General features: G+C 37.4%; 1 protein-coding gene across 2 annotated transcripts in view; it reads right to left on the minus strand.

The window, feature by feature from the left end:
- Nucleotides 1-442: 442 nt before the first annotated feature.
- The window catches only part of WDHD1 (WD repeat and HMG-box DNA binding protein 1), a 66006-nt gene continuing 40895 nt past the window's right edge, over nt 443-25553 (minus strand). For both annotated transcript variants that reach the window (XM_045451026.1, XM_045451027.1), the window contains 10 exons: nt 20138-20252; nt 19345-19476; nt 13208-13425; nt 12992-13110; nt 12749-12805; nt 10479-10522; nt 9703-9870; nt 8118-8248; nt 3709-3847; nt 443-1248 (listed from right to left, as the gene is read on the minus strand). In XM_045451026.1, coding sequence (XP_045306982.1) covers nt 1048-1248; nt 3709-3847; nt 8118-8248; nt 9703-9870; nt 10479-10522; nt 12749-12805; nt 12992-13110; nt 13208-13425; nt 19345-19476; nt 20138-20252 — 1324 coding nt within the window. In that variant the 3' untranslated portion in view covers nt 443-1047. The remainder of the gene's footprint in view (nt 1249-3708; nt 3848-8117; nt 8249-9702; nt 9871-10478; nt 10523-12748; nt 12806-12991; nt 13111-13207; nt 13426-19344; nt 19477-20137; nt 20253-25553) is intronic.

The raw sequence follows: 25553 nt of genomic DNA on the forward strand, positions 1-25553 counted from the left end.
CTGATGTTGATAATCAGAGGATCTTACCAGGGGCACATTATGCCCCGGGATGAAAAACTTTCAAAACTGTCCTCCATCTTCTCTTCTGTGTGTTATGATGTGTAGCAGGATGGGGGTGATGGTAGAAATTATGGTAATAAATGTAAACTATGTTTTCTAGAAACATTTTCATTTCATGGAAAAATGATTAAGACCACAGCAAACTATGGGGTGCCTGGGTGGCTCAGTAGGTTAAGGCTCTGACTTTGGCTCAGGTCATGGTCTCACGGTTTGTGAGTTCAAGCCCCGCATCAGGCTCTGCGCTGACAGCAGAGAGCCAGGAGCCTATTTCAGATTCTGTGCCTCCCTATGTCTCTCTCTGCCCTCCCTCCCTTGCTCACACTCTGTCTCTCTCTCAAAAATAATAAACATTAAAAAAAAAAAAAGACCACAGCAAACTAAATTTGGAAATGTGAAAGTCTTATTTTTTTAAAAACCAGCTATACAAAGACAACTGAAAGCCATACATGAAGAAATTTCCAAAACAAACAAATGAAAAAAATCACACCTACAAAATTATTTACATGTTGAGGGCCCATATTAAAAAACATGGTCCCCAGTCCAATATAGACATAGAGAAACAGTCTACGGTAACACACCTGGAAGAGGATTTCTGTAGTACTGCCCAGTATACGACACAAACCAAATGAGGAAACCCCTTGAAGGTACTTCAATGTTCAGAGGTTTTAAGACCTTGGCTTTGATGATTTTGAAGGTAAGAAACAAAATCAAACTGGCTTCCACTGTGACACGCCAGTGGCTTCAAGTCAGTGCCTACAATCATAATGCTTCTGAATGGCCTTCTATTTGGGGGCAGAGCAATCTGTAGGCATGAAAGTTTTTACACACTCCCTGTTACTATATTACCTTAATAAAGACAAAAAGTTGTCATTAAACTCTTTTAAAAATATATAACGAATTTTCTAAAGATAACATTTTTTTTAAGTCCAGATTCATCAATGATGAGTAAAAAATCTATTACTTCCCTAAGGTCATTTCCTTAACTGTCTATTCCTGCTTAAATGCAAAAGCTGATAGTTTCTGATTGGTAGAAAGATCTAAAGGTTTTTGCTTTTTTGGCAAATTCAGATTCTCCTTTGCTTTTTCTTTCTGGTTTTCAGTTTCATGACTTTCATCAATCACACGTTTTCGCTTCTTTGCTTCAGCTCCATCACTTGTAGTACCTCCTTTGGCCTTGGTAGCCCATGCCTTTGTAAAAATATGGGAGAAAAGATTTTTAGGCAATAACAAAGAACTAGGAAGGAAATGATTTCCTCACTTGTTTAGGTAACAATCCTGTATATAAAAAGCAGCATTAAAAAAAAAAAAGCAGGGGCGTCTGGGTGGCTCAGTCTCCACCACCTCATGCTCTGTCTCTCTCTCAAAAATAAACATTAAAAAAAAATTTTTTAATTAAAAAAAAGCATAATTAGTACTTGAATTGTTAAGCTAATCATTAAGGATTCTCGTTAACAAATGTCTTATTAATTGCAGAGCAGGTTAAAAAATTTATGTCTACCTCTGTAATATTTCAACCTAAACTCTGCTTATATTTAACCATATTAAGTGCAAAATATATAACTGCAGGTACTTTTTTTAAAAATGAAACTTTTTATTTTGAGATTTTTCATATGCAGTTGTAGGAAATAATACAGAAGGATCTCGTGTACTCTTTTCCCAGTTTCCCCCAATCATAGCATCTTCCAAAGCTAATATATCACAACCAGGGTACTGACATCAATACAATCCTCCCATTTTTACTTCTACTCATTTGTGTGTATGTGTGTATGCACATTTAATTCCCATGTAGGCTCCACATTCAAGATACAAAACAGTACCATCACCACAAGGATCCCTCATGTTGTTCCTCCAACCTACATTTCTCATCCAGGCCCCAACTCCTGGTAATTAGTTCTCTGTTCTTCATCCCTATCACTCTGTCACTTCAGGAATGACATTTCAGATACTCTTTTGGGGCTGGCTTTATTCAATAAGCACAAGAACCTTAAAAAGTTCAGTCATTTCCATCTGTCTCCTAAATCTTTTTTTTTTTTTTTTTTTAATTAGAGAGAGAGAGAGCAAGAGCGTGTGCATGAGGTGGGGAGAGGGGCAGAGGGAGAGACACAGAATCTCAATCCCAATGCAGGGCTCGATCTCACAACCCTGGGATCATGACCTGAGCCAAGATAAATATTGGACGCTCAACTGACTGAGTAACTTAAATCTATTTTAATATGTAATAGTTCCTCCTTCTTTCACTTTATTTCCTTTCCATTTATTTACTATAGAAAAGAGACCCTTTGGAGCTGTAGAATTTCTCACATTAACAGACTGGATTAAGGTTTAACTTAAAAATACTGATTACATTTTCAAGTATTCAAAAACACAATCACATTTTTTACTGCATAAGATCATTTAGATACCATTTATCTAATTCTTTATTATCCTTTTATAAAGTCTTACAAAAAATGAGAAATACAAAGTTGCCAATGAGATTCTAAATAGGCTTGAGGTGGTTGGACCAGTTTCTAGCTTCCTCATTTTGTAATAGCTTTTTTCTTAAAATTCAATTTATCAAGGCAAGTATCTATTTCACCAGGTGAATACTGCATGCCCATGCCGCATACTGCATCCCTGGGGAAATGATATCTGAGGATTTAATTGATATACCACACACATTCCTTCCCCTTGCAACAGAAAGCTGCTCCTAGCCCTCCCTCATAAGGCAGAAATTTATACAAGGGGCAATAAGGTACAAGCCACCTGTCCTAATTTCCACATGAAAGGCTAGAACAGAACACCAGGTCTTCCACTGCCCGAAAAGCAGTACTCTCACTTTGACTTTTTGTTTTTTTGTTTTTTAAAGTAAGCTCTGTGGTCAATGTGGGCCTTGAACTCACAATCCTGAGATTAAGAGTCACATGCTCTATCGACTGAGCCAACCAGGTACCCCAGTATTCTCATTTTATATTCAATGTGGAAGTAAATAGCATTTTAAAAAGTTCTGCTTTTTAAAGAAAATTTTTAAGTTTATTTATTTATTTTGAGAGAGAGGTAAAGAGAGAGAGTGAGTGCAAGCAGGGAAGGGGCAGAGAGAGAGAATCCCAAGTACCCTAAGGTAGTAGTCCAAACATGTATATTTAATTTCATTTTTACTTCTTAATTTTATTTGCTTTTGATTTGTAAGTAATGTACTTTTTCTTGGGGTATCCTCCTAACTTACAACATGCAGGAACTTATACAGATATAAACAGTACATATGCCCCAAATTTAACCATTAGCACTAATAACTATTACACATCCATATGTTTAGAACTAACATTTCAGTTATTTAATTTCCTCTCCACCAAGAGTTTACCAGAATATATGCAATTTCCAGAACAGAAAAAGGCATTTTCTATAAGAATTTTTAAGACCTAGGGGGCACCTGGGTGACCAACTTTTGGTTTTGGCTCAGATCATGATCTCATGGGTTCATGAGTTCAGGTCCACGTCAGGCTCTGAGCTGACAGTGCTGGGCCTCCTTGGGATTCTCTCTCTCTGCCCTTCCCTGCTTGTGCTCGCTCTCTCTCTTTCTCAAAATAAATAAACAAATTTGAAAAAAATAAAAACAAAAACAAAATCCCTGGGAATTTACTAAGATCTCAATCTCAGCAAAATTATTCTTACCTTCCTTTCTTCAGGTGACAATACTCTAAATCGAATCATTCCTTCTTTTATTATGTCTGCTTCATCTGAAAAGTCAGGATTGTCAGACAAAATATTACTTCTGTTTTCTTCCAGCCACATCTGGAACCCAGTCTTTGGCCTAAAATAGCAATTATTGAAAAAATTTCATACTTAAGACACAGTTTAAAGTGCTTTATGATTTTTCAGGTTAGTAATTAACCATTAGTCTTTGCATACCTATATATACTAAGAAAGACACAATTAATTACACTTGTTAATATTCATACTACATATTACCTAAAACTGCTTGAAGACCATGGAAATAATGAACTGAAAAACCCCTTGTAAGATCAATTCAAAGGGTTTACTCACATATGTATTTTCCAAGTGGAGCAACCATGAACTCTGCACTTTCAGCTCCTTTTTGGAATGCTGACAGGCTCAAGGTCTCCAGTTTCACTCAGCCCCTCTGGCCCAGTAAAATTCTTCCAATCCGTGGTGGGTTCTTTCTCCATTTCCAAAACCAGCTCTCTTTAATTTTTACTTTTCTCAAGCTCCTATCCCATCCCCTCACCATTGCTCTCACAGATGACCTGGGCGTGTATGTCCTTTCTCATATAATTATTATGTAAAGCATACACACAGCATACTTATCAATTTCATTAGACTTGACTTTTTTTTATGTTTATTTATTTTTGAGAGACAGAGACAGACCCTGAGTGGAGGAGGGGCAGAGAGTGGGGAAGTCACAAAATCCAAAGCAGGCTCCAGGCTCTGAGCTGTCAGCACGAGCCCAATGTGGGGCTCAACTCACAAACCATGAGATTATGACCTGAGCCAAAGTCAGATGCCTAACTGACTGAGCCACTCAGATGCCCCTAGACTTTGCTTTTGACACAAATTATCTTTAGGTCACAAGTGAAGATTTAATGCAAACATTTAATATTTACTGAGCACTTACTATCTGCTAGGCATTGTTCTAAATACTTTGTGTGTATTACCTCATTTCATCTATCATAACCCTATGAGGGTAGGTGCAATTACTATCTCTATTCCATAGAGGAGGAAATCAAGGCTCAGAAATGTGAGATAACTTAGGGGCGCCTGGGTGGCTCAGTTGGTTAAGTGTCTGACTTCAGCTCAGGTCATGATTTCACGGCTCGTGGGTTTGAGCCCCGTGTTAGGCTCTGTGCTGACAGCTCAGAGCCTGGAGCCTGCTTTGGATTTTGTCTCCCTCTCTCTCTGCCCACCCCCGCCTGGGCTCCATCTCTCTCTCTCAAAAATGAATAAATATTAAACAAATTAAAAAAAAAAGAAAAGAAATGTGAAATAATTTACTCTAGGTCACACAGATAGCCAAAGGCAGACCTGGGATTTAATACCTTGGCAGTTTGACTGCAGAGTCCCCATACTTCACACAGCAGTTGTACTGGCCCTTACTACACTGTAACCAAATGGATCTTGAATAACAAATTTAAATATACAGCAAAAATTAGTGGCAAAAATACCAGAGGAAAATGCTTATGATAAAATTTTATTTTACTTATTTTTAAACATTTATTTATTTATAAAGTTTATTTTTGAGAGTGACAGAGTGCGAGCAGGGGAGGTGCAGAGAGAGGAAGACACAGAATCTGAAACAGGCTCCAAGCTCTGAGCTGTCAGCACACAGTCCCAGGCAGGGCCCGAACCCATGAGCAGCGAGATAATGACCTGAGCTGAAGTCGGACACTCAACCAACTGAGCCACCCAGGCACCCCTATGATAAAATTTTAAATGGAAACAAAACCACAGGTTGTAACATTCCATCTCTGATGCAGAGCCCACTAAATGTAGAATCTTAATTTTAATAAAAAAGATTAAAAAAATTATCTTTATGAGTAATTGAGGGATTTTTGTCTAAATTTTTTAATTTTTAGAAAAACAAGCTATAAAAAATATTACTAGCATTGCCTAATTTGTGGAAATATACAAATTTCAAGTAATCTTAATATAATTCTACTTCCAGAAAAATAATAGAACAAATCAAAACAAATGGTAAACAAAGTTTCTTGAATTTCCTGAAATTAATAAACATTCATTTTAATCAAACTTGAAGCAATGTCACAAATCTAGCTAACAGCAGGCAATCTCCCTGCCCCTAAACAGCTGTTTTTCAAAAGAAAAACAAAATTGAACATTTCTCTTCTGATTCAGTATATCAATACTCATGACAAAATATTTGGTTAAACAGTTATAACTCCTTAATGACATTCCAATGAAATAAGTTTTCTGTATTGAAAGTACAAAAAATTGAATCTTCTTAAATAAAACCTTCACTGCTTAATACCTAATTTGAATTCAGGGCAAAACAGAAAAAATAAAAACCAAAGCTACCCCTCAAATTAAACTGGTTAACATGAGGGATGCCTGCTAGCTCAATCGGTAAAGCATATGGCTCTTGATATCGGGGCTAGGAGTTCGAGCCCCACGTTGGGTGCAGAGATTACTTAAAAATAGACTCTTTAAAAAAGTAGATAGATAAACTGGTTAACAGGAGATATTCAATGATAAAAATGAAATGGTGACTTTTTCTTTTTAACTGAGGCATTAAAGTTTTTTTAAAAATGTTTATTTTTGAGAGAGAGAGTGCAAGTATGGGAGGGGCAGAGAGAGAGGGAGACACAGAATCCGAAGCAGGCTCCAGGCTCCAAACTGTCAGCACAGAGCCCAATGCGAGGCTCGAACCCATGAATGGTGAGATCATACCTGAGCCAAAGTCTGATGCTTAACCTACTGAGCCACCCAGGCACTCCTTAACTGATGCATTTTAAATAAACCCAGCATTTAGAGAGATCACGAAATGTAACATATTGCACTGGCAAACAAATAGGATACAGGCAAATAGGAACTCATATTGCTGGAGGTATAGAAAATGATACAAGATTAATGGAGAAAAATTTGGCAATGTCTATTGGAATTACAAGTGCACATTAACTTGAATCATACAGATATCCATCTTACGGCTATCTGTATATGTGAGAAATGACATTCATATAAAGTAATTCATTGCAGTACTACTTGTACTATAGCAAAAGACCAGCAATCACCTTCTGTCCACCAGTAGAGAACTGAATAAATTATGGCATATCCATTCAATGGATATAAAAAGACTAAATAAACTGTGTAGTAATATGAGATGATCTGCAAAAGCTGCTATGTGAAAAAATAGTAATGTACAGAACAATGTGTATGCTACCATTTCTGTTAAAATAAACATAAATACAAGTGTTTGAACACTTACAGAACAATTCTGGAGGGCTATGTAAGAAATTTGTTGTAGTGACTATTTGTAAAGAGGGGAACTGAGTGGATATGGAAGATATTTATTCTTTATCAGACTTTCTTTTGTATCGTTTCACTGCTTCTCCCACTTAACTATATTTATTTTAAAACAAAAGAAGAATTATAAAATATATGTTTTAAATTTTAATTTAAAACAATTTAAAGCACAATACAATTTATTTTATTTTTAAAATTTTTTTACGTTTATTTTGAGAGACAGAGTGAGATAGAGCATGAGCATGGGAGGGGCAGAGGGAAGAGGAGACACAGAATCTGAAGCAGGCTTCAGGCTCCAAGCTATCAGCACAGAGCCCGATGCGGGGCTCGAACCCACCAACTGTGAGATCATGACCTGAGCCGAAGTAGAACGCCCAACCGACTGAGCCACCCAGGCGCCCCGTAAAACATAGTACAATTTAAAACACATATATAACTTATCAGAGCATACTTAAGTATTAAGTAGACATTAACCAATATTTATGGCCTCCTTAAAGTTATGTATTCAGGGATGCCTGGGTGGCTCAGTCAGTTAAGCATCCAACTCTTGATCTCAGTTCAAGTCATGATCTCATGGTTATGAGATTGAGCCCCGTGTGGGGCTCTGTGCTGGGCAAGAAGCCCGCTTAAGATTCTCCCTCCCTCAGGGCACCTGGGCGGCTCAGTTCGTTAAGCATCAGATTTCAGCTCAGATCATGATTTCACACTTTCTGAGTTCAAGCCCTGCATCGGGCTCTGTGCTGAGAGCTCAGAACCTAGAGCCTGCTCTGGATTCTGTGTCTCCCTTTCTCTCTCTGTCCCTCCCCTGTTCTCTTGCATGCTCTCTCTCTCTCTCTCCCAAAAATAAATAAATATTTAAAAAAATTAAAAAAAAAAAAGTATTCTCCCTCCCTCCCTCTGCCCTTCCCATGCTCTCCCTCAAAATAAATATTAAAAAGAAAGTTATGTGCTCAGAATGTCCACCACCAGTGCCAATGTATTATTTGTAACAGTGAACAAGACAGTTGCATAATTTTGTATTGCTGTTTCTGTATGTCTTTTATTGGAATACTGAATCTTGAGAATAATAAATTTATCTATGTACTAACCTTTGACTTTCAGTGTTTTGAGGACATGGAGCTGGGGTTTCAGATGATGAATTTTTAGGATTTTCTTCATTCGCATCCTCATTCTTATCAGCTTGGGAAGTTCTTTTCTGGAAATAGGATGCTGCAGATGCCTGTAAAAACAAACATAATGAATACTGCAACAAAAATCTAGTACAATTTTATACACTACAATCAAGTTTTGAAAAATGTGGAAAAATATTTATAATTATTTAGTATTCTTATACCAACATGTGAAGTCCTGAAGTTCTCAGTTGAATATAAACATGCCTATAGACATAAAACCCAAAAAAACTATTACTTCAAATTCCATGTTTTCTAAATGAATAAAATTATATAAAATGGAAAAGATAAAAGATCTATTATACTAATGACAAATGTGAGGTGAAATACCAAATCTGGGATGAAATCTAGAAGGCAAAATCAGAATACAGAAGAAGGAAAGATTGGGGCCGGCATCATCATTAAAAAAAAGATATGCGTCAGAATCATCTGGGAAATTTTTTTAAAAGCCAGACAGATGCCTGAGTCTTTGGGGCCTGAGTATACACAGTAAAACCTTGGATTGTGAGTAACTTGTTCTCCAAATGTTTCACAAAATTAGCACACATTTCTAACAAATTTTAACTTGATAAATAAGCAATGTCTTGCAATACAAGTAGTATGTTACACCATGATCACAATTGAGCCAATGTTTTTCTCTCTCTCACTGGCTGCAAGATTGTGTGTGATCATCTCGCGTGCTCAGATGCTCAGTCTCAGGCTGCAGTGTTTGGCAGAAATCAGTGATTTTTCAGAACATAGGAAGGTGCCCACAACTGGCACTAGTTTATTTTTTGTCACTTCAAAGCACCTGTGGACAGTCCTCCGCTTTTCCATACAAGAGTAAGCTTAGGAATGCTTTGTTTCATTCTAGGCAGGCTGCCTGCAGATATAGACCCTTTCCCCTGCTGCCTTATTGATAGTTACACTAAATACAGTGTATGACAAAACTTTATTAATACTGTATGGTAGTCAACATTGTGCAAACGTATACAATGGCCCCCATGAAGAAAGAGATTTCACTGAGCCAACAGATAGCAGTGATTCCATTAATGATAGTGATAGCCGTCCTACACAATAACCCTCTACTCGTCTCCCTCACACTAGCCATGAAGGTTTTCAAAGGTAAGTGCAGGTTAATTTATTTTTCTTTATACTTTGTATTTTATTTATTATTTTGTATTACAGTACTGTAATCATTTTTATGTGAATGTTTTTGGGTTGTGGAATGAATCATCGGAGTTTCCATTATTTCTTATGGGGGAAATTCGCTTTCATATACAAGTACTTTGGATTACAAGCATGTTTCCAGAACAAATTATGCTTACAAACCAAGGTTTTACTGTATATATTTTAAAAAGTGATTCTGAAGCAAAATCAGATTTGAGAACCACTACCCTCCCTAGGCAATCAATGATAAACAACTGGAGCCTCCTGCCCCATACCTGAAAGAGTGAACAAAAACTAAAGCAAGACAAACAGATCATGTGCTACTTGTTGCTGATGTGGGTAGTTGAAATAGTACCTGCTTAGACTTTGGCTTTGGAACTAGAGGCTTTATAACTGGAGACTTTTCATTATTTGTAGCTCGACTGAGTGCAGATTTCTTGGATGATTTGTTCATATTGTCTAAAATATTAGTAGAACGTGCTGAATTCACTGAAATGGCTGGCTCTTTGGAATTGGTTGATACCTAAAGAGCAAACTACTATTAGCATTTTATGCTTAAAGAAGAAAAACCCCAAGAGATTCATTTTTCCTCTAAATTTCTGTTAAGTCTAGGGGCGCCTGGGTAACTCGGTTGAGTGTCCAACTTTGGCTTAGGTCATGATCTCATGGCTCATGGGTCAAGTCCCATGTTGGACTCCCTAGTGTCAGCACAGAGCCCGCTTCAGGTCCTCTGTCCTCTCTCTCTCTGCCCCTCCCCAACTCATGCGCTCTCTCTCCCTCTCTCTCAAAAATAAACAAACATTAAAAAATGTATATTTAAGTGTCTTTTAAGTCTATATTGTGTCACATTTGGAATTGAATACATTTTGTATAATCCATATTAAGACTGACACACATATTAAATATAACACATCCCTAAGAAAAACAGGGACTATCGTTCAAAACCATAGGTATTCAGAAGATAAGTCTTAGCCCAAGTATGAACTAGTGCTGCTTTCAAATGTTTTCACAAAGATCTGTTTCAATCTTTAATGTTTCCAAGTCTGAGGAGGGTCATCTGGTGGTTTGGAAATATTTCTCTGTATAAAAATGTACTTAAAAACACGTTAAGTATCACTGGAAAGAGTTTACCTTGAAGGGGTTTACTCGTCCTTGGTTGCTAGAGATAACTGCACCTTTCATAAGAAAGAAACCCTCACTTAATAGTGGTAAAACATAGAAGACTTCTGACTTCTGTAATAATAGGTCATTTTAATCTGTATTATATAAAAACAAATGTGCTTTGCAACTTTAGAATTAACAACTCTATATGACCTCCTATCTATTTTCCAAGACAAAATAAAAGTAAAAGCTATTAAATGGAAACTATCCCAACTTCTCACTATGAAATATATAAACCTGTATAGATCTATCCTTTTCTCCTGTTACCATGGAAGAATGGTGCCTTATTTTAGCTAAGGTTAGTAATTCATCTACTTGTGCTCTAGATCCTATCCACTCCTGCTTTGTCAAGAAACTTGTCTTATCGACGGCTCTTCCATCTTTGGACTTTTCACTCTTCACTGACTACTCAAGTTTCCTAACAAACAAAAACAAACCCTCTCAATTTCACATCACCTCTAGCCACCATTTATTTCTCCCTCGTCTATACAGTCAAATTCTCAAGAGCTGTCTACATGGTTATTCCCAGTTCCTCACTGCCCCTACATTCCAACGTCCACAATTACACGGCTTCCAGCCCTACTACCCTATAGGATTTGTTCTTGCTAAGGACTCAATAAACTCCACTTGGCCAAATCTGGTGGATAGTTTTCAGTCATCATCTTATTTGACCCCCTCAAAAGCATTCTACATAGCTAAGTGTTCTTTTCTTCTTGACACTGTCTCCCTCCCCTTGACTTCTGAGATTCCCCATTCCCACCTCGTTCCTCTTTGATCTCATTCTCTTTTGATGGTTCCTCCTCCTTAACCTCCTGGGCCTAATGTTTAAATGTTGGGGATTCCCTCCCCTAACTGCAATTCTTTAATCTCAAATAAACTCTCATTTGACTCTCAAAAAAAAAAAAAAAATGTTGGGGATTCCCTAGGCCTAAACTCACTTTTCTTCTCACTTTATATCCTCATCTATGCCCAGGGTTTAAATTGCTATGGTTATGCCAATAATTTTCACTTTACATCTCCCTCCCAGACTACTTTTCTAAGCTCCTAACCAAAATATCCAATAGCAATTCATCATCATCTTATCAAAATCTGCATTTCCCTAGTGTTTTCTGACTCAGTAAGTGGTTCCATCATTCACTCATGTATTCAAGCTGGAAACTGAGTCTTTCTTTACACCCTAAACTTCCATACTCTCTACATCTTTTTCAGAAACACCTCTTCAATTCTTCTCATTCTTTCATTGGTCACCACCACCCTATCCAAGCCACTATTCAACGTCACTTTTGGAATTCCTCAGTAGTCTCCTTATTTGTATTCCTCCTCTGCCAGTGTGCCGTGCTATGCCTGCTTAAAGCCTACAACAGCCTCCCAGAGACCTTAGAATAAAGATCAAAAATCTTTACTGTGGCCTACATGGATCTGCATTATTTAGCTCTTGCCCATCACTCCCAAACCACTCAGCACCACTTTCTCTCTGCCTGTGCTCTTCACACCACTCTTACAATCTTAGCACATGCTGTTCCTTAAGTCATACACTTTTCCTCTGCTTCTGTTCTCACCCACTTTTGCCTAGCTGACTCTTAATCATCCTGCAGGTCTCTGCTTTAAACATTTCATGAGGCCTCCCTTGGGGTCCCCACCTATCTATCACCACTGACTAGATTAAAGCAAACTATTATATACTCCTCTGTACATGTTTTTACAGGTAAATTTTAAAAATCAAAGTAATTTATGTACATGGTTTAAAAAGTTGGGGAGTGCCTGGGTGGCTCAGTCGGTTTTAAGTGTCTGACTCTTGATTTTGGCTCAAGTCATGATCTTATGGCTCATGGATTCGAACCCCATGTCTGGCTCTGTGCTAACAGCACAGAACCTACCTGGGATTCTCTCTCTCTCTGTGCTAACAGCATAGAACCTGCCTGGGATTTTCTGTCTCTCTCTCTCTCCAAAATAAATAAATAAACTTAAAAAAAAAAAAAAAAAAGTCAGTTGGTACTATATAAGATTTATGCAGGAATCAACCATGCATGTCTACTTGACTTTTGGTATTTCCCACCTAGTCAAACATAATAGGCATTTAATAAATATTTGTAAAATGACCAGCTTCACAAACAAAATTTCTGATAAAAACAAACTTAGGATGGCAGAGTATGTGTGTGGGGTGGTTTAAGTACATATATCACTTTAAAAGACTACTTGAACAATTTTCCTGATATTACAAAATCACAAATATTTCTTACCTGACTTAACAGCTGGCACATCAGAGGAGTTTGCATTTTTGGAAAATGGATTCTGTCCTATAAAATAATTAAGATAAAACAATGCAGTGTAAATGGGGAGATAAAGTTCCTCTCTATAATCAACAATTAGCAAAGGTGTCTTGACACAGTACAGGTATTCAGTTTTCCTCAGCCAAGCAAAATGAGGAAAGCCACAAAATATTGCATTTCTCATCTTTAAATTGCTTTAAAAATGTATCTTACCATACTTATGTATTTCTGGTTTTTCCTCTTTATCATCAGCTTCTCCAGTATCCTCTTCATCTTCTTCAACTTGGTTTCTGAGCCTTAGCTGGCTCCACTCTGTAGCAGTATTACTGTAACTAAAAGACAATAATATTATTCAATTAAGAGCTATGCAAAGACCAATTAAATTTTCAGAATAGTAAAGAATAATTTAAACAACTGATTATTTCTTACCCAGCATTCAGCCCTTTTCTGAAATCTTCCTCTTCTTCTTCTTCCACCTGGGTTGCTGCCAATTCTGCTGCCTTTTCCACAGCCAGTTCACTAAGTCTTTGGGCCAATATTAATCTCCGGGAACGAGAAGCATATTTAATGGCTAAATTCACAGCATTTTGAGTCATTAAATCAGCAAGTTCCACACAACGAAATTCCCGCTCCAGTTTACAAGAAAGCTAACCCAAAATGGAAAAAAAAAAAAAAAAAAAAATCACATCAAGCAAAACTTTTAAAAAATAAGAGAATGATACTACTAGTATCTGAGAAAATACTGGTTTTCTAGATAATGTATCTCACTGATTCTAAGATGCATTGTTTTTACTCAGTTTAGCATCTCTGAAAGTAGGAAGCATCTTACAATTGATGGTGGGTCAGAGTTTGCAGCATTTTTTTGGCTTATATAAATAAAATAATGGTGCATTTTACAATCACTAGTAGCTTAGATTCAATGAAATAAGGCAGGTGATTTCAAGCTATTAATTACAAAGGAAGTAAGATTTTCCTTTAAAATTCAAATGTGGTTTTCTTAAACTCATTTTGCTGCCCACCCACCCTCATCCTGCCCTCATCAAATAGGGTAGCAAATTCGAAGAAGGAATAAATTATAAATGATTAATTAGTTATTATTTTTCCCAGAACTGGCACACAAATACTACAAGTGAATCTGCGGGGGGGGGGGGGGGGGGGGGGGGGGGGGGGGGGGGGGGGGGGGGGGGGGGGGGGGGGGGGAAGGGAGGCGGGAGGAATAGATTTATCCACTCATTTTTAAGTGTGATTGTCTATGATTTCCAATTACCAGAAATAGTTATACAACTTAACAAATAAACAACTTCCTTTTTCTTGCTGTATTTTAATAAAAATTTCAATAAAAAACAAAGGGCATTCATTAAATATCTTTGAAAACACTTGATTACTTTTTTTTTAAGTTTTTTTTTTTTTTTTTTAGTTTCATTTTTTGTTTATTTTTTAATTTACATCCAAGTTAGTTAGCATATGGTACAACAATGATTTCAGGAGTAGATTCCTTAACGTCCCTTACCTGTTTAGCCCATCCTCCCTCCCACAACCCCTCCAGCAACCTCTGTTTGTTCTCCATATTTAAGAGTCTCTTATGTTTGGGGCGCCTGGGTGGCTCAGTCGGTTGAGTGTCCGACTTCAGCTCAGGTCATGATCTCGCAGTCTGTGAGTTCGAGCCCTACATCAGGCTCTGTCCTGACAGCTCAGAGCCTGGAACCTGCTTTGGATTCTGTGTCTCCCTCTCTCTCTCTGCCCCTCCCCCGCTCATGCTCTGTCTGTCTGTCAAAAATAAACAAACATTAAAAAAAATTAAAAAAAAAAAAGAGTCTCTTATGTTTGGTCCTCCTCCCTGTTTTTATATTATTTTTGCTTCCCTTCCCTTATGTTCATCTGTTTTGTATCTTAAAGTCCTCATATGAGTGAAGTCATAAGATTTTTGTCTTTCTCTGACTAATTTCCCTTAGCATAATACCCTCTAGTTCCATCCATGTAGTTGCAAATGGCAAGATTTCATTCTTTTTTATTGCCGAGTAATACTCTATTGTATATATATATACTACATCTTCTTTATCCATTCATCCGTCAATGGACATTTGGGCTCTTTCCATACTTTGGCCATTGCAGATAGTGCTGCTATAAACATGGGGGTGCATGTGTCCCTTTGAAACAGCACACCTGTATCCCTTGGATAAATACCTAGCAGTGCAAATGCTGGGTCAGAAGGTAGTTCTATTTTTACTTTTTTGAGGAACCTCCATACTGTTTTCCATAGTGGCTGCACCAGTTTGCATTCCCACCAGCAGTGCAAAAGAGATCCTCTTTCTCTGCATTGTCGCCAACATCTGTTGTTGCTGGAGTTGTTAATGTTAGCCATTCTGAAACGTGGTATCTCATTGTAGTTTTGATTTGTATTTCCCTGATGCTGAACATTTTTTCATGTGTCGGTTAGCCATCTGGATGTCTTCTTTGGAGAAGTGTCTATTCATGTCTTTTGCCCTGGGTTATTTCTTTCTTCACTGGGTTATTTACCAGTGATATACCCTTTCTTCACTGGGTTATTTATTTTTTGGGTGTTGAGTTTCGTAAGTTCTCTATAGATTTTGGATACTAACCCTTTACCTGATATGTTGTTTGCAAGTATCTTCTCCCATTCCATCAGTTGCCTTTTAGTTTTGCTGATTGTTTCCTTTGTTTTGGAGAAGGTTTTTATTTTGATGAGGTCACAATAGTTCATTTTTGCTTTGGTTACCCTTGCCTCAGGAGACATATTGAGTAAGAAGTTGCTGTGGCCAAGGCCAAAGAGGTCTTTGCCTGCTTTCTCCTCTAGGATTTTGATGGCTTTCTGTCTTACATTTAGGTCTTTAATCCATTTTGAGTTTATTTTTGTGTATGGTGTAAGAAAGTGGTCCAGGTTCGTTTTTCTGCATGTCGCTGTCCAATTTTACCTTGCTGAAGAGACTGTCTTTGTTCCATTGGATATTCTTTCCTGCTTTGTCAAATATCAGTTGGCCATACCAACAAACATTTCTGGGCCCATTGCTGGGTTCTCTATTCTATTCCATTGATCTGAGTGTCTGTTTTTGAGCCATTCATTATTTTCCTTTTGGTATGCATTCTGACAACTCAAAGTGAGGCAACTCAAGTACAATGTAAGGAAAATTAGTACTTCAAAGATTAAGGGTCTCATAATTCATAGAGTAGAAGGATTATTTTGTTACTCAGACATCCCACATCTGATGGATCAGCACAGAAGCTTTAGATAGTCACCTGCATGTCCTTTTCAAGTTTTCTACTATCACTATTGTATAAACAATACCTCTTAATCAGGGTAGTACTCTGCCTCAGAGGGTGTTTGGAAATGAAAAGAAGTAGTATGGTTCTCATAGTAACAAGGTTAAACTTCAGGCATTTGCCAGGGGGACAGGAATGCTAAAGAACTGACCAGTCCTCAAGCTACTGATACCCTACTAACAACACTGTCCCAGAGGAAAAGCTCCTCTAATGATAAATGGTAAATAAACCAAACATATTTTCTTACATATGTTGTACAAAGAGAAAAGGTTACTAGTTACACAAATGACATTTTAACTTTTTTTTTTTTTTTTTTTTTTTTTTTTTTTTCTCAACGTTTATTTATTTTTGGGACAGAGAGAGACAGAGCATGAACGGGGGAGGGGCAGAGAGAGAGGGAGACACAGAATCGGAAACAGGCTCCAGGCTCTGAGCCATCAGCCCAGAGCCCGACGCGGGGCTCGAACTCACGGACCGCGAGATCGTGACCTGGCTGAAGTCGGACGCTTAACCGACTGCGCCACCCAGGCGCCCCATTAACTTTTTTTTTTTTAATGTTTATTTTTGAGACAATGAGAGAGACAGAGTGCAAGCGGTGGAGGGGCAGACAGAGGGAGACAAAGAATCTGAAGCAGGCTCCAGGCTCTGAGCTGTCAGCACAGAGCCCAATGCGGGGCTCGAACTCACAAACCATGAGATCATGACCTGAGCCGAAATTGGACACTTAACCGACTGAGCCACTCGGGTGCCCCTAAAAATGACATTTTATAAAAGAAACAAAACTTACTTTACAATAAACTAAATTTCTTTAATACTAAACTCAAGGCAGTGTTGCATAGTGGTGACAGCAGTGAATACCACCTTTTGGAAACTGGAGTTATAATTAGCTCTGTGGTCTTAGATACCACTTTTCCCTCAGAATCTTTTTTCTTCAACTTTGAAATGAAAAGTATGGACCATTTACTCTGTCAAGAAATGCTGAAGTCTATTATGTATTACACACCATATAAGCACCCAGCATACAGTGGTAAAGGAGACGTGATCACTGTCCTTAAGGGGCTGGTGCAAAATGAACAAAGAAATTAGGTTATACTCCTCACCATAAACCAACCTCAAGTGAGGACACAAAACATATGCACTTTATATTTTAACTATATTTATATATAAAATATATATATATTTATCTCTAGAGATAAATAGACTTAAAATATCCAGGGCATGAAACCTGGTTACTGGCTATAGACAAACTTTCATCACACGATTGCTTAAGAGATGACAAAAGGCAAGCATATCTATAAGCCTTATCAAACAAAGTTCTTAAGATTACTCAGCCCTGGGGGCGCCTGGGTGGCGCAGTCGGTTAGGCGTCCGACTTCAGCCAGGTCACGATCTCGCGGTACGTGAGTTCGAGCCCCGCGTCAGGCTCTGGGCTGATGGCTCAGAGCCTGGAGCCTGTTTCCGATTCTGTGTCTCCCTCTCTCTCTGCCCCTCCCCCGTTCATGCTCTCTCTCTGTCCCAAAAATGAATAAACGTTGAAAAAAAAAAAAATTTAATATAAAAAGATTACTCAGCCCTGGAGGTCTAAAAGCCCACACTCAAACTTTATTTTGTTGTAGGAGCTATAGCCAGTTCACAAATTTTATTAAACATCAGAATACCTGGAGTGCCTGTGAAAACATAGACAAGTGACCAAAAGCAAAAAGGGAGATAGCACCAGAACAGTTTATTTCTGCCTATGATCTTAGTTATAGGTAATGTTTCAAATATGTTAACTGCAATATCAACTTGGAAACAGAACTTTCAAGGAAGAAAAACACTACTGGATGCAACTTAAGAATTGGAGGTTGTGCCCTGTTGGTGGGAATGCAAACTGGTGCAGCCACTGTGGAAAATAGTGTGAAGGTTCCTCAAAAAATTAAAAACAGAATTGCCATATAATCCAGTAATTCCACTATTGGGTATTTACCCAAAGAATAAAAAAGCAATAATTCTATAGAAATTTTCTTTTTTTTAATTTTGAGGATGGGCGGGGCAGATAGAGAGAGAATCCCCACCAGGCTCTGCACCGTCAGCACAGAACCCAATGCGGGGCTTGATCCCATGAATCATGAGATCATGACCTGAGCCAAAATCAGAAGCCATATGCTTAACTGAGTGAGCCACCCAGTTGCCCCCCAAAAGCACTAATTCTAAAAGACATATGCACCCTTATGTTTACTACTGCATTATTTATAATAGCCAAATTATGGAAGTAACCCAAGTGTCCATCCATAGATGAATGGATGAACATGTGGAATATATATACACAATGCAGTATTACTCAGCCATAATAAAGAATGAAATCTTATCATTTGCAATAACATGGATGGATCTAGAGAGTATAACGCTAAGTGAAATAAGTCAGTCAGAGAAAGACAAATACCATATGATTTCACTCATATGTAGAATTTAAGAAACAAAACAAACAGGGGTGCATGGGTGGCTCAGTTGGTTAAGCATCCGACTTCAGCTCAGGTCATGATTTCGCAGTTGGTGAGTTTGAGCCCTGTGTTGGGCTCTCTGCTGTCAGCACACAACCTGCTTCAGATCCTCTATCTCCCTCTCTCTCGGCCCTTCCCCTGCTTGCTCTCTCTCAAAAATAAATAAACATTAAAAAAAAAAAAAAAAGAAAAGAAACAAACAGGAAAAAGAGACAAACACACTTTTGGGGCATGTGGGTGGTTCACAGTCAGTTAAGCACCTGACTTTTGCTCAGGTCATGATCTCACAGTTTTTGAGTTAGACCTCCACATCAGGCTCACTGCTGACAATGCAGAGCCTGCTTGGGATTCTCTCTCTCCCTCTTTCTCTGCCTCTCCCCACCCCCATTCACATGCATGTGTTCTCTCTTAAAAATAAACATTAAAACAAACAAACAAACGAACAGACTCTTAACTGTAGAGAACAAACTGATGGTTACCAGAGGGGCTGTGAGAAGGGAGAAGGGTGAAATAGGTGAAGAGGATTAAAAGCACACTTATCTGTTTATGATCTTAGTTACAAGGTAATGTTTTAAATATTTTAACTGCAATATCAACTGGGAAACAGAACTGAGTAGAGAACTGTTGAATCATTGTACTATAACCTGAAACTAATATAACACTGTTAATTATATCTAATTTCAAATTTTTTTTTTAATTAAAAAGATTTTGAGGTTGTGGAACTTGGTGCTAACTCACATACTTTTAGGAAATACAATCTATAGAAAAGTGTAACTTTAATTTTTCCAGTATATTTATTTTACTCACCGCAAGCATTTTCATTAAAAGTTCCTGTTGTTCTTTTATTGCTTGATTTTTACTACTTTCTTCATATTCATAACCATTTTTAGCTAAATAATCAAGGTGATTGTGAAATATAACGGAACGCCAAAATTGTTCCTACAAAAGGGAAAAAACTGCTTAGAGAAAACTATCAGCTTAATACCAGGCAAGTGTTAAATATTTATCTTAAGATAACAGTTTCTGAATAAAATATTTTTTGAAATATTCTTTCTATAGTTTATTTTATAATTCAAATTTTAATGTGATACCAAAGTTTGACTTTATCTTCTATCCTTAAAAAAAAAGGGAATATAGTATTTTAAACAGTTTCTTAGCTATCATAGTTAATGCTCAGAGAACTTGTTAAACTATTTTTTAAGAGACCGATTTGCTTCTTGGTTAGAGAAACTAATTGCAAGGTTTCAAATGACTTGATGGCACAAGGCTAGGACCATAGTGGGGCAAGCCTGGTGCCTAAGACACAAAATTTATGGAGGCCCACTCTCTGAGGCACTCAGCCCAACTCTGACAGTGAATGCCTTGCCCTAGTGAGGCCCTGATGATCATACTCATTTATCTCATAGACAAAATCCCTGGAAGTAGTGATGGCAATCAGTTACCCTGGTGGTAATAAGCAGTCCTCCCTCCCTGCTACAACTAATTATTTAATTATAAAGTAATGAGTAGTCAACAATGGTCATCAGGGTAATTTTTAAATGTCTACATCATAAGCAATGTATTATCAAATTCAGAGTGTCAAGGCAAGATTTCCACATACCTCCATTTGTCCTTTCTCTGTTGCAGTCTGACAATAAGGAAGCTTAAAGGATAATATAGCTACAGCAGGGCGTGGAAGGGTGGGAGGAAACCGAGAACCTTTACAAGGAATGCACCTGTCAGTAAAGAAAAAGTCTCACCACAAAAATTTCCTCCAACATCATAAAAACTGTTAAAATATAAATTTTCCAAAAGTCAGTAACTTGGAATATTATTCCAATAGCTAGTTTAATAATAAACAATAAATTACTCTTTTTTTTTAAAAAAGTACTTTAGGGGTACCTGGGTGGCTCAGTTGATTAAGTGTCCAACCACTGGTTTTGGCTCAGGTCATCATCTCGCAGTTTGGGAGTTCGAGCCCCGCATCCAGCTCCGCGCTGACAGCACGAAGCTGGCATTCTCTCCTTCTCCCCCCACACTTGTTCTCTCTTTCTCAAAATAAAAAAACTTAAAAAGCAAAGTACTTCAGGCCTGATTAGGTATAAAAATTAATCCCTCCCTATGCATTTCAAAAATCCCTCTTTATATTAGCTTTATTAAACTATCACTTAAAGTGAAACAGGCCTGGGGCACCGGGGTGATTCAGTGGGTTAAGCATCCAACTCTTGATTCTGGCTCAGGTCATGATCTTGCAGTTTGTGAGTTTGAGCCCCACACTGGGCTTTGCACTGACAGTGTGAAGCCTGCTTGGGATTCTCTCCTTCTCTCTCTGCCCCTGCCTCATTCTCTCTCTCTCAAAATAAGTGAATGAACCTTAAAAAAAAAGAAAGTGAAATAGGTTCTCATCAGCTTTTCCTAAGCAAACTGCCCACTTTTAAAATACAGAAGCTATGCCATAAATAGCTGTCATGGGATTCACATTATAAAACAGATCACCCAAGATAAGATACTGATGAAGCATATTCACTTTTGTCAGTCTTTTTACTGCTGGTAAAAAGTGTCAAACAAGAGAAAAAGATGGTGAAATGTCCAATACAGATGAGTGTCTATTACTAGATATTGGTGAGAGTGAAGCAGAAAGTCCAGTATCATTTAAAAGGTTATAATATATACCTGCTCTGCTAAATCAAAGGTTGCCTTACATGGTAATAAATAGCTTAGTGGGCAAGAACACTGTCTAAACCTTTTCTGACTAGGACATGTAAAGTATTTAAAGATGCCCCTCAGCATTAATACTAATGGAATTTATTAATTAAAAAGCATTCATTAATCACAGAATGATATATGCACATAGAATACTCTTTTAACTTATGTATTCCAAGTTATTTATAAGGAAACCACTGGAAAACCATACCTACACACTGTAAGTACCTTAGGCAAACTTTCTAATTTTTATAGTCACTTTAAAATACAGTACAATGTCCAGTGCTTACTAATAACCACCCACTTAATTTATAGCACAGCCTTTTAGTCATGGCTTAAAGTCATGCCTTTCTTTTTTTTTTTTTTTAATTTTTTTTTCAACGTTTATTTATTTTTGGGACAGAGAGAGACAGAGCATGAACGGGGGAGGGGCAGAGAGAGAGGGAGACACAGAATCGGAAACAGGCTCCAGGCTCTGAGCCATCAGCCCAGAGCCCGACGCGGGGCTCGAACTCACGGACCGCGAGATCGTGACCTGGCTGAAGTCAGATGCTTAACCGACTGCGCCACCCAGGCGCCCCTAAAGTCATGCCTTTCTTAAAGGGAAATACTATGTAAGTTTAAATTTTTTTTTTCAAAAGTATCTTCTCGTATTATCAAATGCCCACTAGAGTAGTTAAAAATTAAATATTGGCAGTACACAGGAATCTTTTTCAAACTACCCAGGTCCCCTTCCTAGTGAGATTTGAACACACCTGTTTGTTTTTGTGACCATACAATAAAAATACAAACATGTTTTTAGAGTTCCAGTATTTTTGTTTATTTTATTTTGTTTTTTATTTTTTTTAAGTTTTTATTTATTTTTGAGAAACAGAGACAGAGCATGAGCTGGGGAGGAACAGAGAGAGAGGGAGACACAGAATTTGAAGCAAGCTCTAGGCTCAGTCAGCACAGAGCCCGATTAAACTTGTGAACTGTGAGATCATGACCTGAGCCAAAGTCGTACGCTCACCCGACTGAGCCACCCAGGTGCCCCCCCCCAATATTTTGAACATACAATCCCATTTCTTCTTCTTCCTCCCCTTTTATGAGTTCATATAAATCAGTGGTTTTCACCACACAATACCTACAGTTTGAAAAATCTCTTGTGGCAATTCTGTCATTCACAAAAGCCAGTGGTTTATTAGTCATGCAAGATGAAAAAGGGCATGTGCATTCAGAAAAGGACAAGTCCAATTACATACACATATACATATATTAACAAAACCAGAAAGAACATTGGGAGTAATCGTAATGCCTTAACATTATTTTTTCTGTAAAAAGACATACTCTCTTGTGTAAAAACATTTTATAGCTCAAATACTTTACTGATTTAGTCATAGTAAGCAATTATCACTATAAAAACCTAGATTTTATTAATAGTTTTTTAAAGCCACATTTATATCAAAGCAGAGTACTAATTCACATTTCTTATCCTTTTAGACTTGAAGTAAAAAGACCTGTTATCCATTAAGTGTCCCTTTCATGGATGAAGAGGAAAAACAAACTCATTTGACTGCTAATTTGGTGGTTTTTGCCTACAATGAATGAGCTTCTTGGAAACTATGTGGCTAAACCATCCGGAGAAGATGTGAAAAAATAAACTACAGTTTACTAAGACAAAATTACTTTAATTCTTTTTCAAATAAACCATAAAACTTGTTCTCGTGTTAAAGAAAGAGTTGAAAACATATCAAATTGGAGACGCTTGGGCCAATATCCAGACTAAGCTTCCCCTCAGCAATGAGTTTTGCTTTGTGTTCTCGGTTGCATGGAGGAGACTTTGTTCACAACTTGTTTTGAGCGTTTACTGAGGAGTTGATAATGATTTTACTAGCCAACACTTCCTGGCTACTGACCTTATTTACCTTTATGTAATATAGCACATATAGTCAGTACTATAACAAATGGTTGTTAAGTGAACAAAACAAAAAAAAAAATTTTGTCTTTAAGCATGCCAAATAACTCTTAAGAGCTTTTAAAAAGAAAAAAAGATGTTTATAGAGAACAAATTAGTACCACACAAAATTAGTAACCTCTCAGTTATACGTTAACCAGTAGTGATCATGGAAAAAAAAAAATCTTCAGTGGAAACAATAAAGACAATTTTTGTTAAAAAATTTGCTAGAACAGAGGTAGGAGTGATATTTCTACAGATTAGTAATTACTCATATTCATAATTAAAGGCAGGTGTTTTGTACTGATTCAAATGACATGTTTTTAATTCTTTTAATTATATCCCTAGGAGTTGAACAACTAGGTCATATGGTAACTCTGTATTTAACCATTTGAGGAACTGCCAAACTGTACCAGTTTATATCCCACCTAGCAATGTTTAGGGTTCCAATTTCTCCACATGCTCAACAGAACTTTCCAACTTTTGGGTGATAATCATTCTAGTGGGTATAAAGTGGAATCTTTGTGGTTTTGATTTGCATTTCCATAATAACTTACGATGCTAAATATGTTTTTATATGCTTATTAGCCATATGTGTATTTTCTTTTGAGAAGCGTCTATTCAAACACTTTGCCTATTTTTTAATTGAGTTGTCTTTTGAGTTACAAGAGTTCTTCATATACTCTGATACATAACTCTTATCACATAAATGATTTGCTTCACTGTTTAAAAAAATCTACATAGTATTTTTTAATTTTTTTAAATGTTTATTTATTTTTGAAGGACAGAGAGTGAGCATGAGCAGGAGAGGGGCAGAAAAAAGAGGGCAACAGAGAATCTGAAGCAGGCTCCAGGCTCTGAGCTGTCAGCACAAAGTCCAATGCAGGGCTCAAACTCACGAAGCCTGAGATCATGACTTGAGCCAAAGTTGGACACAACCAACTGAGCCACCCAGGCGCCCCTATATAGTATTCTAATGTATAGTTGTATATAATATTATTTCCCTATTCTTCTAGTAATGGAAATTTAGGGTTCCAATCTTTTCTCAGTATCAACAATCTTACAATGTAGAAAATCTTTCACATGTATCATCATTCCCACATGTGCTAGCAGCAGTACTTCCTAAACTTTAATGTACACACGAATCACCTGAAGATCTTGTTAAAATGCAGGTTCTGATTCAGTAGGTCTGAAAGTGATGCCTGAGATTCAGCATTTCTAATAACTAAGCTCTCTGGTGATGCTGATGCTGCTGGTCCATGGATCACACTTTAAATAACAAGTACCAGTATGTCTGTAGGACAAATCCTAAGGCAGAATTATTGGATCAAAGAGCATATGCATTTCTAATTCTGGTAGTTCTTGACAAATTGCCTTCCATAGGGATTGTAACCAATTTATACTCCCATCAGCAATTACAAACGTGATTATTCCCCCATAGCCTCACCAAGAGTGTTATCAAATTTTCAGATTTTCCTCATTTGATAAGAAGAGAATTTTAGTTTTGATTTGTATTTATCTTATTTTGATATCATCTTTTTATATATTCAAGAGCCATTTTTATTTCCCTGATTACTTCCTTCCTTGGAAGTCTCCAATTACAGCTTCTGTGATATGACCCTCAAGTGATTTTTCTCTTACTTGCTTAGCTAATAGTCCTCTTCCTCATTCAAAAGCTACGTGTTCCAATATCTGACCTCTAAATGTTGGAATTTTTTTTTAAATGTTTATTTATTTTGATAGAACACTCGTGCATAAGTGAGGGAGGGGTAGAGAGAGAGGGAGAGAGAGAATCCCAAGTAGGCTCCATGCTCAGGGGTGAGATACGGAGCTCGATCTCACAACCATGAGATCATGAACTGAGCCGAAATCAAGAGTTGGATGCTTAACCAATTGAGCCACCCAGATGCCCCTCTAAATGTTGAAATTTCTAAGTGTTGGATTCTGTGACCTTTTTTTGTTACTCTTTCTTCTATGTGATCTCACTTATTACTATGACTTTAAATACCTTCTATATTCTGGTGATTCCCAAATTTATATCTTAGAATCATGTATTCTAGTATCTTCTTGATATCTCTATTTGGACATTTTGCAGGCAATTCAAACTTAATACAGCCAAGAAAGAAATTGTTTTTATCTCTCTTATTTCTATAAATGGTATGACTATCCGTCTAGTTGCTTTAATTGGAAACATGGGTGTCATTATTGAGTCTTCTCCATCACTACCAACCCCCAACCTACCAGAAAATCCTGTTTCTTTTTCAAGTTTACTTACTTACTTGTTTTGAGACAGAGAGAGAGTGTGTGCAAGCAGGGAAGGGGCAGAGAGAGAGAGAGAGAGAGAGAGAATCCCAAGCGGGTTCTGCACTGTCAGCATGGAGCCCTACACGGGGCCTGA

This window comes from Leopardus geoffroyi, chromosome B3 (assembly GCF_018350155.1).
Source record: "Leopardus geoffroyi isolate Oge1 chromosome B3, O.geoffroyi_Oge1_pat1.0, whole genome shotgun sequence".
Classification (NCBI taxonomy): Eukaryota; Metazoa; Chordata; class Mammalia; order Carnivora; family Felidae; genus Leopardus; species Leopardus geoffroyi.